Raw genomic sequence first — 14,270 nt, forward strand, 5'->3', positions numbered from 1 at the left:
ACTAGTAATCTAACTATACTAGCGCAGGGGTGGTGAAAAAGTTAGACACAGAGCCAAAAAATTTAAACTGTGGGAGTCAAAGAGCCACACCTAATGTCAGAAGCAGCATAAAAAAAATCCAATCTGTCAAATAATTTTTTAAATATAATTGATTTGTTGTTAATGGGCGCTGATGAATTTGAGTGTGTTTTAAGAGAGAATTAAAAATAAGAGAAACATGAAACGAGGCAAAGAGCCACAGTATTTACAAAATATGATAAGAAACAAAGAGCCACATTCATTTTGGCCAGCCAACATGTTCGCCACTTCTGTACCAGTGTATCTCTCGACCATTTTGAGATTAGTGCATTCACTATGAGTACGTGTTGTTACTGAAACTAACTGTTGGAAAGACTGGAAGGAAGTTGAAACTGTACAGTTACATTTCTCGTAACACTGATGCTGGCTGATATGCGTGTTAATCTGGGGGGGGAACAGGACCATCCGCATTTTTTTCTATGTAACAATCCTCTGGCAACCCACCAAACTGCTTTCTGTGCCGAAATTGTCACAGTTAGCAGTTTGAGTCCATATGTGTACACACTTGTGAACCTTGGCACACTAATTGTACATCTTTTCTATCAATGAAAAACAATCCTAGCTTCTTATTTTCCCCCCAGTTAAATGCCACAAAGGAACAAGTTATTTCTCTTAGATGCCATATAAAACTGGACTCTGACCTTTTTATGAGTGCAGATAAACTCAGAGCAATTCACAACAGTTTGACATTGTAAAAAAAAAAAAGAGCGCTGGTAAGAACACAAAAGGTTTTATTCAAATTTACGCGGCGATTTACGTTATCACCAAGGCAGTGTAAAAACTTGGCACACACACAGACCTTTTGTTCTCGCTTCCACTCAAGTAAAAATTGTTCTTTATGGCAGGACAAATACATAAATGCACTGGATTTCAATGTGTATTCATAGAGTACATTACAATATAGTTGAATTATTTTACAGCAGACAACCCAAGTTAATTGTTGTGCATATTGGCTTATGGGTGGTAACGAGCACTATTTCTCAAGGTTTGCATTGTATACTCTTAAAAACAAATGTATAATCTAATTCACATTAAGCATGACAGACATCGCACAACACAGCCCTTATGAATGCAAACGACTCACTCAAAAAATACTTAAAATAAATCAATACTTTCAATGCAACAAGGGACAAACAAAAACATAAAGGGGTGGGGCTTTATACTGCATTGATTTAGCAAAGTTGTACCTAATATTTTGGCAAGTGAGTTCACACTATCAGCTCTTTGAGCCCACGGTATAATTTAAAAAAAAGTTTGTCTACCTTGGTCCTTTCAATGATATGTGGATAAAATAGTAAAGCAAAGCATTGTAGGAAAAAAAAATGAAAAATTACTGAAAACTCAGGTAAACCATACACAAATCATGATAATTATTGTTTGTGCTTCCAGTGTAAATCGGTCCAAGGGATGGGTTTAACGTATCTGAACCTTTCTAATTGCCTATTTGTTGATTGGCTATCATACGGCACAAATGCTTCTGTGGATTACAAAACCGTGTTTTGTTTTTTTGCTGTGGCTAAAAGCACATATAAATAGTGCGGGTTCATATATGAAAAATGATTTATTATTACATTCTACAAACTCCAATGTTGTTGTCGTTTTTTTTCATTTCATATTCTCTACTAATGATTTTAGTGTATTTTTTTTTCCATTTCAAATGGAAGGTTCAGATTGGGAGGCACTCTGATGCTGTGCTGTTTGAACATTAAATATAATATTTGCAATTAAATATAGGTTAGAAAGGATTTTCTAATCATTAAATTTAAAAAAAACCTTTAATTATGTTTTACAACATACCCAAAGTTCACCATAATTGAGATTTATAGATAATAAGTTCTTTGTAATCATCACTTTTTATTTATTTGCTCTTCTTTTGTTAAAAATACAGTCGTGATGAAATTGGTGCATATTTTGAAAAACAGACAAAAATTGAGCTGAGCATGTTTTTTCATCTGTTCCATATTAAATTGAAACCACAACAATTTTGACAGGTGAATGTCTCGAAAATACTTTGTATTCTAACTTCAAGGAGCCATCACTGTTTTAAGATTATCAAGTTATTTTCACGGTCTAGTAAAAAAAAAAACCTTCCCTGATTAAGGTGCATAGTTAAACACTTGGAAGCCCTGAGGATCCTCCATTTGAGGATTTGTTACAATATTTCTATTCCTGCATCATCCTGTCATCTGCTTTCACCTGCAAGTTTCATTGACGACTAAAGCACAGATGGCCCCATACAGTCTCTAAGGCACACATTAAGAATACACACAGAATATAAAGTGCTGAAGCAGCTTGCAAGCGGACATAAGATATGTATGTACATTTATCAACAACCACACCCAGAGGTGCGTCTGTCAGAGAGTGTCAGTTCATCAGCTTGCCCTGAGATAGTCAGTTATGTATGCGATATAGAGGGTGATAAAACACTGGTGAGGCAGAACTGGAGTTGGAAGAAATTAAGGGTGTACTCACACCAGGAAAGTCCATAGTTCGGTTTCTCTGGTCCAGACCAAAATACAGCTTTTTGGGGGGGGATGCACTTCCTTCCCCAGAAGCTCTAGGATTTGACAACAAACCCACGCATGTGCAAATTTTGTTCAATCATTGGACAAAACAGTCTGCGCGACGGAACACGATAAAATACAAAATTAAAAAAACATGGTGCTCGGGCGTGCAGCACTTGTGCTCATCAGCTTTTTGCCTTTTAACCAATTGCTAAACATCTTAAACGAATCAGCATTTTTCTGTGTATTGTCTGGCATAATTTCTTTTGTTGGCGTTTACACAAATATCAGGTAGAGATTCCATTTCCACATTGCTCCACCCGGACTCATGTTTGCCAAGGTACTGCTAATCACAGACTGTGTGGGATAAGTGTATCTACGGAAGCCTGTTACTTGCAAAATGCGTGTGATTTCAGAACTGGTTAGAATAAATGTTCCACTTATATTTGAAATGAAAGCTTTGTTGTCATTGTACATGTGTCTTAAAATAGCATTGTTTTAGTTTTTTTGCACAGGTAATTATTTTTCTATTGTGATTTAATAAAAATGAAATTCATTACATAATAAAGTCCTTTTAAAACAACAAAATTTAGCATTAGGGACACATTCTTAGGCAATAAAAATGTAATTAATCAAGATGAATTAATTGTACGGTCTTTCAATTGGGTGTGACTCCTAATATCATTTAATTATTTATTTAGACACAAAACACATTTTAGCAAATGTATAACTAAAGTTGACTGCGACATATCTTATGGCATGTATGAACTGCAGAAATGAAAACAGGCTGGTCAAACTGGTTTTATGCAACCTGTAGCCGCGCAAGCAGTTATAAAACTAAGTCACACCTGATTAACTGATTGCCAACCTCAGCATAGGTTTTTTTTTATTTATATTTGCAGTAGGAATCTTGTGTTTGCTGTTTTGTTGTCATTAACATGTTAAAAGCAAAGGAGCATTAGGCGGTATCATTTCTAAAAATGGATTTTGAATCTCTGTGTCCAATGCTACTGTAAAAGATGACTATAATTTTTTCATCAATAGGTGAAACCTACAGAATCAAAGGTTTTGTATTCAGTTCCGTATCTTTGAGATAACTACAGAACGAATAAAGGGATTTTTTTTATCAAACTAGCTGGATATTTTTGTAATATTAAATGGAAGAGGTGAACAAATCTTGGGAAAATGATGTCAAAGAGGTCCGAAAAGCAATTTCTGGCAGCGGTCTCAGGGTGTGCCTCTAGTTTTTTCTTTTTTAATTATTCACTATAGGCAACTATTAAAGTCTTTAGCTTTCAAGCAGCTACATTGTTTGTTCCACAAATGGACCAAAACTCTTGTGTTCTTACTGTAAATGTGGGCAGTGCATTCGCAGGGTCCAAAAGACAAGTCAACACAGCATCTTTGATAAGAAGATGCAGAAATAAATGCTCACCAATATATGGCCAAGTCAATGTCTGACAGAAGAATCCAGGATCTTGTTGTCGTGAGGTTAGGAGGAGGTGACATCTGAGGTTTTCATAATAACGCTGGCCCGCATCTCATGCGTGTGATTGGGTATCGAAGTTGCATGAGACTTCTGGTTATAAGGTTTTGTCCAGCTGTCGCTCTGATAACTGATGTGAGGGTCTGGGTCTCGCATGGTGGTTATTCGGCAGTAAGGTTTGCTTCCTCTAACGAAGCTCGCCATGCCAGGGAGGGAAGACGGGGACACCTTAAGAACTGACTTGCCATGATCCCGTCTCCAGGCTGGATTAACTCCCTGAAAATCACAGTAAAGAAAGGAACACTGTTGTAAACCAAGTCCCCGCAGAATTAAAGTACCCTTAACCCTTTAGCAGCTGCCATCGACGGTACTCGGACGTTTGGTCGCCGGACGTTTGGTCGCCTGGACGTTTGGTCGCCCGGACGTTTGGTCGCCCGGACATTTGGTCGCCGGACGTTTGGTCGCCGGACGTTTGGTCGCCGGACGCTTGACAACATGACAGCGAGTTTACTGTTGAAACCAGCTCTCAAAATTATATTCATGAGAGAGAGAGAGAGTTTAATATCTAAATATCTACTGTTGAAACCAGCTCTCAAAATTATATTCATGAGAGAGAGAGAGTTTAATATCTAAATATCTACTGTTGAAACCGGCTCTCAAAATTATATTCACCTGGGCGAACAAACGTCCGGCGACCAAACGTCCGGCGACCAAACATCCGGTCACGGCCATCGACAGCGCTAGTCAATTTTGCCTGGGAGGGCTAGCAGCAATCATTCGCTACCAGCCTTGCCTAATCAAAATCGAAAGGCACTGAAACAAGCATTGACAGACAGGCATCGCAGTTTAAAAAAGTCTATCGTTGTCAGTTTAAGTACCAAAATACTCGAAAAAAATGTATTTAAATATAAACTTTAGAGTGTCATTTGGGGACATAATCAGGGTGTTTTATTGATTTTATCTATTTTAATAAAATAATGATTGATAGTTGATCATATATTTAGAATTTTAGTGAGTTAACATACACTATAGCTTATCAATAACATGAGGCATCAGTTCAAACCATGTGTGGATTTTTTTACTACTATTCCTACCTTTGAGGACAGTTGGTTAATAATTTCCCATGCGATGGGCTGGCAACTAGTTCAAGGTGTTTTGCGCCGACTGAGGCAGATGTGTGTGATCCTAATGAAGATAAGTGTATTGAAAATGGAAGGATAGTTAATTATTACTATATTCTACACAAACTGTTTGCCCAAGGAGTAGTTGCAGATGAGATGACAGCTCAAGTCTGTTTTAGTACATTACAATTTCAACATATCATTCAATATAAAGTATCTTACAATGTTTGAGTTGTTTAGGAAATTGTGTGCAATTTTATGTGTGCGTACATGACTCCTTACGTGTTTCATTTACTGCAGGTACAGTGAGATATAACCTAAGAGTGTTAATGTTTGATAGCATGAGTTTCAGGACAAGGGCACCATGTGTTTACATTAGCAGTAGAACAGGAGACTCGCCTGGTTGTTGTCGACAGTATCGCTGTCTGTGTCGCTTCCTATAAAGAGGGGGGAAAAATGGGAGTCTTAGTGACAGTGACGGACGATGGGTGCACATATTAGATTACTAATTGAAAACCGGTCACATCAACAACATCAAATATAAACACGACAACAAATCAAGAGGGAATGACAGATTCAGCTGTGGCCGGATGACTGCTTAGACCAGGGCTGTTCAATTTTTTTTTAAAGGGCCACTTTCATAAAAATTAAAGGATGCGAGGGCCAACTTTTCATTTGTCAAAGATGGGATCAAAACATGTAAAAAAAAAAACAGTTTTAATAATGCATTTATATGTAATTGTACTTGGTATGTAGTAATAAAAGGGTGATCCTACTTCTCGTTTTTTCAATTATGTCTGGTCTACATTAACCGCGATATTTGAGGGATAACTGTAGTATATATATCTATTTATTTACACTACTGAAACGAACTTTTCTGAACAAAAAGAAAATGTCAAGAATGTCTAGACCATCACAACCAAGATAGCTCTTTTAATATGTATAAATGTATTCATGTAAAACAAATTGCAGAAATTCTACACTGTATCCTTCATTGATTGGGAATAACGGAGAGACACTGTTGACATAAAACCTGAGAAATCCAAGAGAATGTAGGCTACATTTACTCTTTTGTGAGTCATATTCAATTATATTTTATATTGTAAACACTGGGCAGCAGGCGCAGTTTGGACACCCGTGGCTTAAAAGACTGCAACCACAGCCTGAGGTGCCAATGAAACAAAGTAAATTCAAAATTTGAGTTCAGAAATAACATTGCATGTTGATCTTCAACAAACTGCATAGTTGATTGCCCCCAGATGGTATTTTAATTTCACACTTGGTTTAGTACTACAAGAAGAGAACACTAAACTGCTGTTAGCAGTTATGGTATTTAACACCACTATAAGCACTCTCTTCCCACCTTTGGATAAGATAAGACAAATGTCACACAGAACCTGCTGGCAGCAAGCTTGAATTAAGGGGGAAATTATGTGGACAATTTGTTTGATTATATTATTTCTACTTGGATTATGTCAGGGTTTCCCCAACTTTATTTGTTTGGGTATATTGCCACATGCCTTTTACGTGAAACTGGTTTGTATTGAAGAGACATTTTAAAGATTGCGATGTACTTGATGCGGCCTGGCGGACGAGTGGTTAGCACGTCGGCCTCACAGTTCTGGCGTCGAGGGTTCGATCCCAGGTCGGTTCTCCCTGTGTGGAGTTTGCATGTTTTCCCCTAGCTTGTCTGGGTTTTCTCTGGGTACTCCAGTTTCCTCCCACATCCCAAAAACATGCAGGATAGGCTGGTTGAGCCCTCTAAATTGCCCCTAGGTATGAGTGTGAGCATGAATGATTGTCCATCTACTTGTGCCCTGTGATTGGCTGGCCACCAATTCAGGGTGTCCCCCGCCTGGTGCCCGAAATTAGCTGGGAAAGGCTCCAGCACCCCCCGCAACCCTTGTGAGGATAAGCGGTTCAGAAAATCAATGGATGAATGAATGAATGAATGTGATGAATTTGAGTGTTGTTTTACCGCTGTACGAAGATATAGGAGATATTTGCAGAGGGTAAAAATGGGGCGTGCTGACGGTCTCCTCTTCGGTCTCTGTTTTCACTTCGATTGTCTGACAGACAAACGGTAGAAGCTCGGTTGCAATCACATGGTCTTCTTCGCTAGAAATAGCTGCATGGGAATATGAAAGATGTCAGTGTTTTTGCTGTTATTGCCAGGTTTTCCGTTAGTGTATGGGCATTTTGGAAAAGAACAAACAGTCCATTTTGATGTTGATCATTTGCTGCCAAACCTGCCTATCAAAATGGAATGGATTTCTAACGCTGTTAAAGGCACCGAAAGATGAGCATTTAAAGCCAGGCTTCTCGTTTTAAATTAATTAGCCATCCATCCACTGTTGTCTATAGAAGGTGAGTTTTATAGTATTAAATTAAAATAAATAAACTTTAGAACCTGGTCCATAATGGGTATAGTACAAGTTTTTCTTTTACAAAACTGCTATAGCAGTTGCATTGATTTTAAATCTATTCTTGCATTATCTGTATAATGATCTGATCTAATACCTCTTTCATTTAATATTAAAAAACATATCTTAATCTTTATTCATTTTTGAGTTATCTCGAGCAGAAACAAACAAACAAACAAACAAACAAACAGATAGAGCCAAATTCCATCGGTTTCACCAGAAAGACAGGTAAAAAAAAATGCAATATAACCTTGCCTTCAATAAATTTCACATTAATTACATACATTTCAAACAGTGCATGAATTTAATACATGATATGTCTGTACAGAAAAAAAATTAAAGAAGCCTAAATATGTTACCATTGGTTGTTTGCGGCATCTCTTCTTCATCCTGAGATTCCTGTTTGAGGTTTTCAAAATGAACAGCATGAATGAGAAGCGATGTCCTTTCAAAAGACGGAGATGCTACCTGAGAAAAGGTAAATACAAGGGTGTTAGTATTTCAGGGGCCTCTGTTACACAAAAACAACATTGGCATGTACTACATCCCCAAATGGATAAAATCCAACGGAAACGATTTGAAAACTTTTTCAGTTATGCTTCCATCTGTGGTTAGCTAAATTAGAGTCTGTTTTCTGTATGTAACAAAGTGGATTTGCAATTGGCTAAGAGTGCTAGTAAGATATAGCTTCCTTGTTAAAAAAATAGATAAAAAAGAAAGAAAAAATAAAATTAAAGAATCACGGCAATCTGTACAACACCGTGGTTTGCATGTTTGTACCTCCTTATTTTCTATAGGTCTACTCTCTTTGTCAGTCCTCTTCTTTCCTAAATGAGAGAAGTCAGAGAGATAATTATTACTATTATATAATGAATTATGATGTGTGAGTTGCCCAGTCGGGTGTGCTGCTCTTTGTTAGCGTATTACCAAGAACACTCACCCTTCTTTAAACCTCTCTCCGACGACGACAGCATTTTGTAGACCCTGAATGCATTTGTTCCTTTTTTGTTGCTTTTATCCTTCACCTCCTCAATGTCAGGCAGGCTGTTCATTGCACAGCGGAAATTTGCCTTCCAGGTCTTTGGATCTGGGGGTTCTTTACCTGGCTGGTACTTCCCTAAGCATTCATGAGACATAGTTTGAGCGTGTGCGGTCGTTTGGTCGCCGGTCTTTTGGTCGCCGGCCTTTTGGTCGCTGGCCTTTTGGTCGCCGGCCTTTTGGTCGCCCGGACCCAAACAACGGGCGACCAAAAGACCGGCGACCAAAAGACAGGTGACAAAACAAAGTAAAACAACACGGTCTACGCATCAATAAAAGCCAACAATGGCCCTGGGCAGTTTCACTGCGCGGACGTGTGAGTGTATAAGAGTTTGTATGTACATGCGTTGTCCATTTAAGAAGCTATGTCAGTCAGGGTCTTAACAAGTTCTCCAACAAAACACAATTAAAGTACGGGAAATTTGGAGCTTTTCTTTAGCCTAATAATTAATAGGGCATCAAGTATGACTAAATAATAATTTGCAGTTTGTATTTAGGGAATTTGAGCAACGATTTAAATGGTAATTATCAATAACCTTCCGGGCGACCAAACGACCGAGTACCTAGTTTGAGAATACATAAAAAAAATATTTTTGGGGACAAAAAAATCATGTGTTTACCAGTGTGTATAGCCCATCTCATGAAGAGAGGAGCATCTTTCTTTAAGTCCCAGCCATGCCGAGCAGCATGCATCCAAGGAATTTGAAATATTCTTTTTTCCTAGAATTTTTTTTTGAAACCATCAATAATGATTTGTGCTTCCTTCAGGACATTTAACCAAATTATGACACATAAGAACCAATTGCTCATCCATCATTTCAAGCATTTTTTAGGCGTATTGTCATAGAGGATTTATGTCAGTGAAAGTACTTACTTTGTTAACCCATTTGAGGCCTGGTATCTGACTAGAGTTGATCTGTTCTTCCAGCCACGGCCGCATTCTCATTCTATCTACAGGCATTGCGATATCTGAACACATGCAATATGCATAGATGAAGATAGATTTAGAACAACTTCTTGCAGAATGCGGTTGGCAATAAGTGTTCAAATGTACATTGAGGGTTTTTTAAAGAAACAAGATGAGCTCAGTCTTTTTTATAAGTTGCTCTTCTACACTTTGGATAAGAGGTAGCATATTGTATTCAGACCAATGGACAACGTATTTTAGTCTCCCTTTTACCTAACTTGCATTTTTGTAAGGTTAAATATGATCATGTCCATGTTTGCCTTTTTATTAGGAGAGAAAACAAATCTAAATAAATATAAGGCAGTTACCACTTGTTTTGCCGCCAAGTTTGTTTTGTTCCCATTTAGTGAATCAAGTCTGCACATGCAGGATGGACTAGTCCAGTGATGAAAAGGGAAAGGCAGTTAGGCTGACATATTTTCAATCATGTAAATGATGATTTCAAAAATGATTGCTTTACACTTTTTTGCTGACCATACGATACAATTGCCTCTTTTATGCAGACTATGTACTTTTATCTTTCCTTTTAGGGCAATCACCAAAATGAACCATTAAATACATACAAGATACATTCATCTTCCATGCCTAGTATGCTCACAACCAATGTTCCCTCTTTTTTTTTGTTTGTCTGGGCAGAAAGACAACCTCCCTGAGCACACTGAGTACCGGTGTGAGCAACATCATCATTGCTCGCTATGGGCACACACACCAGTATCACACCTGCCATAAGCAGGTGCATGTCTATTACACATAAATGATTTAGTAATAATAAAATGTAATGATTAATATCTATGAATGGGCGGCCCGGTGGATGAGTGGTCCACGCGTTGGCCTCACAGCAAAAAAAATAAATTGGGATTTTATTTTGTGCGCTCCATATGATTTTCTGTGCGCAGAGAAGACGAGAGTAGTGCGCAATTGCGCACGCGCGCAGCTTAGAGGGAAAATTGCTCACAACGCTGGTAGGCGGTTCCAGAGCTCAACAAGACAAACAACTTACGCACTCATACCTACGGCTTAGTATTTTCAACAGTCAATCAGCCTACCATGCATGTTTTTTAGATGTAGGAGGACACTCTAGTACCAAGGGAAAACCCACGCACAGACAGAAGGTCATGCAAACTCTACCCACAAAGGCCAGAGCTCAGGATTGAATGCTTGATCTCAGAACTGTGAGGACCACAATTTCACTGTACCGCCCAAAACTAAACTTGTAACACAAACATATTGAATACATTTACGTAACTACAGAAAATTAGATCACATTTTAACCATACCTGAAAACAATATATTGTGTGTTACTTAACCATGAAATAGGTTTTTAGTTCCTGTTACACTAATGTTGAGATCAAATTCCACTGTAGAACCAATCAAGAAAATCTCATCTCATATTGGTGACAGAAATAGCACCTCCACTCATTTAAGGGAGCTGAGACAACTCGCTGTCAAACATTAGTCACACCCTTGTTATTCGGAAAAATGTGCCAATTTTGCAATCTAGACGATGATCATCGGCTGACAACCACTCCCATTGGGTATGTATTGCCATCAATGGTGGCTAATTAAATGTCTTTTAGAAGGCATGAAGATACAAAAAGAACATTCCACTAATGGTTTAACCATTAACTCACACATTTCAACCATTGAGAGGAACAAATTGCGCAATATGGGACATTTACACTTCAAATAAATGCACAATGTGCAAATACAAGTTTCAGAACATTAGACAAACGGTAGTTTCACTTCACTTCACGTTCTCAGGAAAGTCATCTCAAATAACTTCAGCTTTTACTGTACACAGTATGTACTAAAAAAATATGCATGTTTGTTTTGTGCATTTAAAATACTGTACAAGTATCATGTAATGCAAATTTCAAATGCACAAATGCAAACTGGCAAGTTTGGCAAGACTTTTTTTCAGTTCATAGTTGTGTACATAGTTTTTCAACAGCTTATTACACTGCAGCGAAGGCCAACTCCAAAGTTGTAGACACTAAAAATTGCACATACTCATCTCATCTCATTTTTTAAACCACTTTATCCTCATTAGGGTGCTGGAACCTATCCCAGCTGACTCCAGGCCAGAGGCGGGGGACACCCTGAATCGGTGGCCAGCTGGGAACAAGAAGACGGACAACCATGCAAACTCACACCCATACCTAGGAGGCAATTAAGAGTTTCCAATCAGCCTAACATGCATGTTTTGGGAATTTGGGAGGAAACTGGAGTACCTGGAGGAAACCCACGCAGAACATGCAAACTCCACACAGGTGGACCAACCTGGATTTGAACCCAGGATCCCAGAGCTGTGAGGCCAACGCGCTAACCACTCACTCCACCCAAAAATTGCACATATTGTGCATTAAATTCATTAAATAATTTTAGTGTCACTTGGCTTTTATGCAATTCTAGATGCAACAATGTAAAATAAAAACTCATGAAAAACTTAAAATGCAAGTTTTTCTTTAAAAGTTAAAAGAATCGCAATCGAACCATAACAAAATATCGTGATCTTTCTGAGGGAGGCAAAATCACCCATCCCTATAATGTAGTTTATGACAGAACTGCATAGCCAATGAACGACCAAACTGAGTACAATAAAAAAAAAACACATGCAGAGACAAAAGTGAAAATAAAAGGCATTCCATGTAGTTAACAGCGAGGCATAAAGGAGCTAGCACTTTCGCTTACCAGGCAAGCGCGATCCGTCAAAGTCTCCACTTAAAAAAAAATGACAGTAAATGCAAGGCAGCAACGACAAAATGCGGAAATTGTGTTTACCTTTTTTACTTTGAGCGGTTTATAGCAGCACCGCTTGCTTGGGTATTTCGAAAAGAGTTTGCTGACTTTATCCGAAAAAGGAAAGTGAGAGCGTTGTTCGGCTCCGTTTCTGGTCCAGAGCGAAAGCAAAACAAGGTCGGATCGAGTCTTACGGCCTTAAATTGGAAATCCCCCTTCTATTTCGTTTCTCGTCTGTTTCGAGCCGCAGCGCGGAAGTATGCGTGCCCCCCAAGCCGTGAAAGAGTTGATGACTCACTACGTTCCGATTTTTCTATAAGTCGTTTTCAAAGCAAAGCGCTAAGGGCTTTTCCATCACATAACATAAAAAGCACACTCAGACAAGACTCCTGTTGGCAAAAGTAGGACTTTTAAGTACTGCTGAAATCTAAAGTATGGCAAGTTTTTGAAAGAGTTTTTAGCAAAATTGCGACATCTGAATGTGCGCCAAACGCAGCGTCTTACCCGCGTTGACGATCTTTGAGTTCGATTTCATTTTCATTTCCTCTACTCAACTGTAGTCTGCAGCCACCTTACTTTCTGTGCATATTTCGCAGCAAATGAAAGCACCGAACGCCATTTAGTCACGTTATTCTAATTTAAAACATTACACCAATTCTCAGGAAGTGCATACTCATATTACTCAGAAACTTCAATTTAAAAAACTCAGTAATCTACTACATGAACCTGTCAAAATGAATGCACCTTCAGGGCGCAAAATGTCACTGCGATGAAAAGGTAACATTTTATTTATTTAATATCTTCAATCGAATTGAATTAAAGCTTTACCACGTAGTGCACAAATAGCAACAATAAACAAATAAATTATAATAAACAAACATTAAAAATAAACAAATTGAAACTAAATAATCAATGATTATTTTAAAAAAGTCATCAATAAATAAGTAGTCAACACAAAAACATAAACAAAAAATAAATAATAATAAATAAATGAGTAGTCACATTAATAGATAAGTAGTAGTCAACGTAGCAAACGTGCACACTTATTATCTGCTGGGCCGCTTGCTACACCGTGTGCGGTCGATTGGTCGCCGGTCTTTTGGTCGCCCGGACCGCGACAACGGGCGACCAAAAGACCGAGAAAACAAGGTAAAACAACACGGTCTACGCATCAATAAAAGCCAACAATGGCCCTGAGCAGTTTAATTGAGCCGACGTGTGAGTGTATAAGAGTTTGTATGTACATCAGTTGTCCCCTTAGGAAGGTACGTCAGTCAGGGTCTTAACAAGTTCTCCAACAAAAAAAACAATAAAAGTCTGGGAAATTTGGAGCTTTTCTTTAGCCTAATAATTAATAGGGCATTAAGTATGACTAAATAGTAATTCGCAGTTTGTTTTTAGGGAATTTGAGCAACGATTTAAATGGTAATTAACAATAACCTTCCAGGCGACCAAAAGACTGGCGACCAAAAGATCGGCGACCAAAAGACTGGCGACCAAAAGATCGGCGACCAAAAGACTGGCAACCAAAAGATCGGCGACCAAAAGACTGGCGACCAATCGACTGTGTACCTTCATACACAGTGTCCACAGTCAAGCGTGTTTTACATCTCCATGGACTGAGAGGCTGCCGTGCAAGATGGAAGCCCTTGCTCCAAAAGCAGCATCTTAAGGCTCGACTGAAGCTTGTTGCTGATCACATGGACAAAGATAAGACCTTCTGGAGGAAAGTTCTGTGGTCAGACGAAACAAAAATCCAGCTGTTAGGCCACAATGCCCAGCAATATGTTTGGAGGAGAAAAGGTGAGCCCTTTAACCCCAAGTACACCATGCCTACCATCAAGCACGGTGGTGGTAGTATTATGCTTTGGGGCTGTTTTGCTGCCAATGGAACTGGTGCTTTACAGAGAGTAA

The 14,270-nt window shown here is 38.6% G+C and overlaps 1 protein-coding gene across 5 annotated transcripts; it reads right to left on the reverse strand.

Annotated features, from left to right (window-relative positions):
- Positions 1-792: 792 nt before the first annotated feature.
- On the reverse strand, positions 793-12,912 carry irf2b (interferon regulatory factor 2b). Of its 5 annotated transcripts, none has more exons than XR_013303324.1 (10): positions 12,861-12,908; positions 9,525-9,619; positions 9,271-9,370; positions 8,553-8,729; positions 8,393-8,439; positions 7,972-8,080; positions 7,168-7,317; positions 5,589-5,626; positions 4,018-4,344; positions 793-2,635 (listed from the first exon to the last, which is right to left on the reverse strand). XR_013303324.1 is itself a non-coding variant. In XM_077610054.1 (10 exons), the coding sequence occupies exons 3-10, from the start codon at positions 9,609-9,611 to the stop codon at positions 4,075-4,077; spliced, it is 978 nt and encodes a 325-aa protein (XP_077466180.1). In that variant the 5' UTR covers positions 9,612-9,619; positions 12,309-12,337; positions 12,399-12,649; the 3' UTR covers positions 793-4,074. The 5 variants fall into 5 exon arrangements, 4 of the variants coding, with proteins under 4 accessions (XP_077466180.1, XP_077466181.1, XP_077466178.1 ...); XM_077610054.1 differs by lacking the exon at positions 12,861-12,908 and adding exons at positions 12,309-12,337; positions 12,399-12,649 and having other exon boundaries at positions 793-4,344; XM_077610055.1 differs by having other exon boundaries at positions 793-4,344; positions 7,972-8,011; positions 12,861-12,912.
- Between the last annotated feature and the right edge of the window lie 1,358 nt (positions 12,913-14,270).

This window comes from Stigmatopora argus, chromosome 9 (assembly GCF_051989625.1).
Source record: "Stigmatopora argus isolate UIUO_Sarg chromosome 9, RoL_Sarg_1.0, whole genome shotgun sequence".
NCBI classification, from domain to species: Eukaryota; Metazoa; Chordata; class Actinopteri; order Syngnathiformes; family Syngnathidae; genus Stigmatopora; species Stigmatopora argus.

Excerpts from the sequence above, each read along its gene's own strand:
- irf2b (XM_077610052.1), bottom strand. The coding sequence starts at position 12,897 with ATGAAAATGAAATCGAACTCAAAGATCGTCAACGCGG. Across the intron at positions 9,620-12,860 it reads CTCAAAGATCGTCAACGCGG|ATATCGCAATGCCTGTAGAT; the intron begins GTAAGACGCTGC and ends GCATGTGTTCAG. Across the intron at positions 4,345-5,588 it reads ATACTGTCGACAACAACCAG|GGAGTTAATCCAGCCTGGAG; the intron begins GCGAGTCTCCTG and ends TGTGATTTTCAG.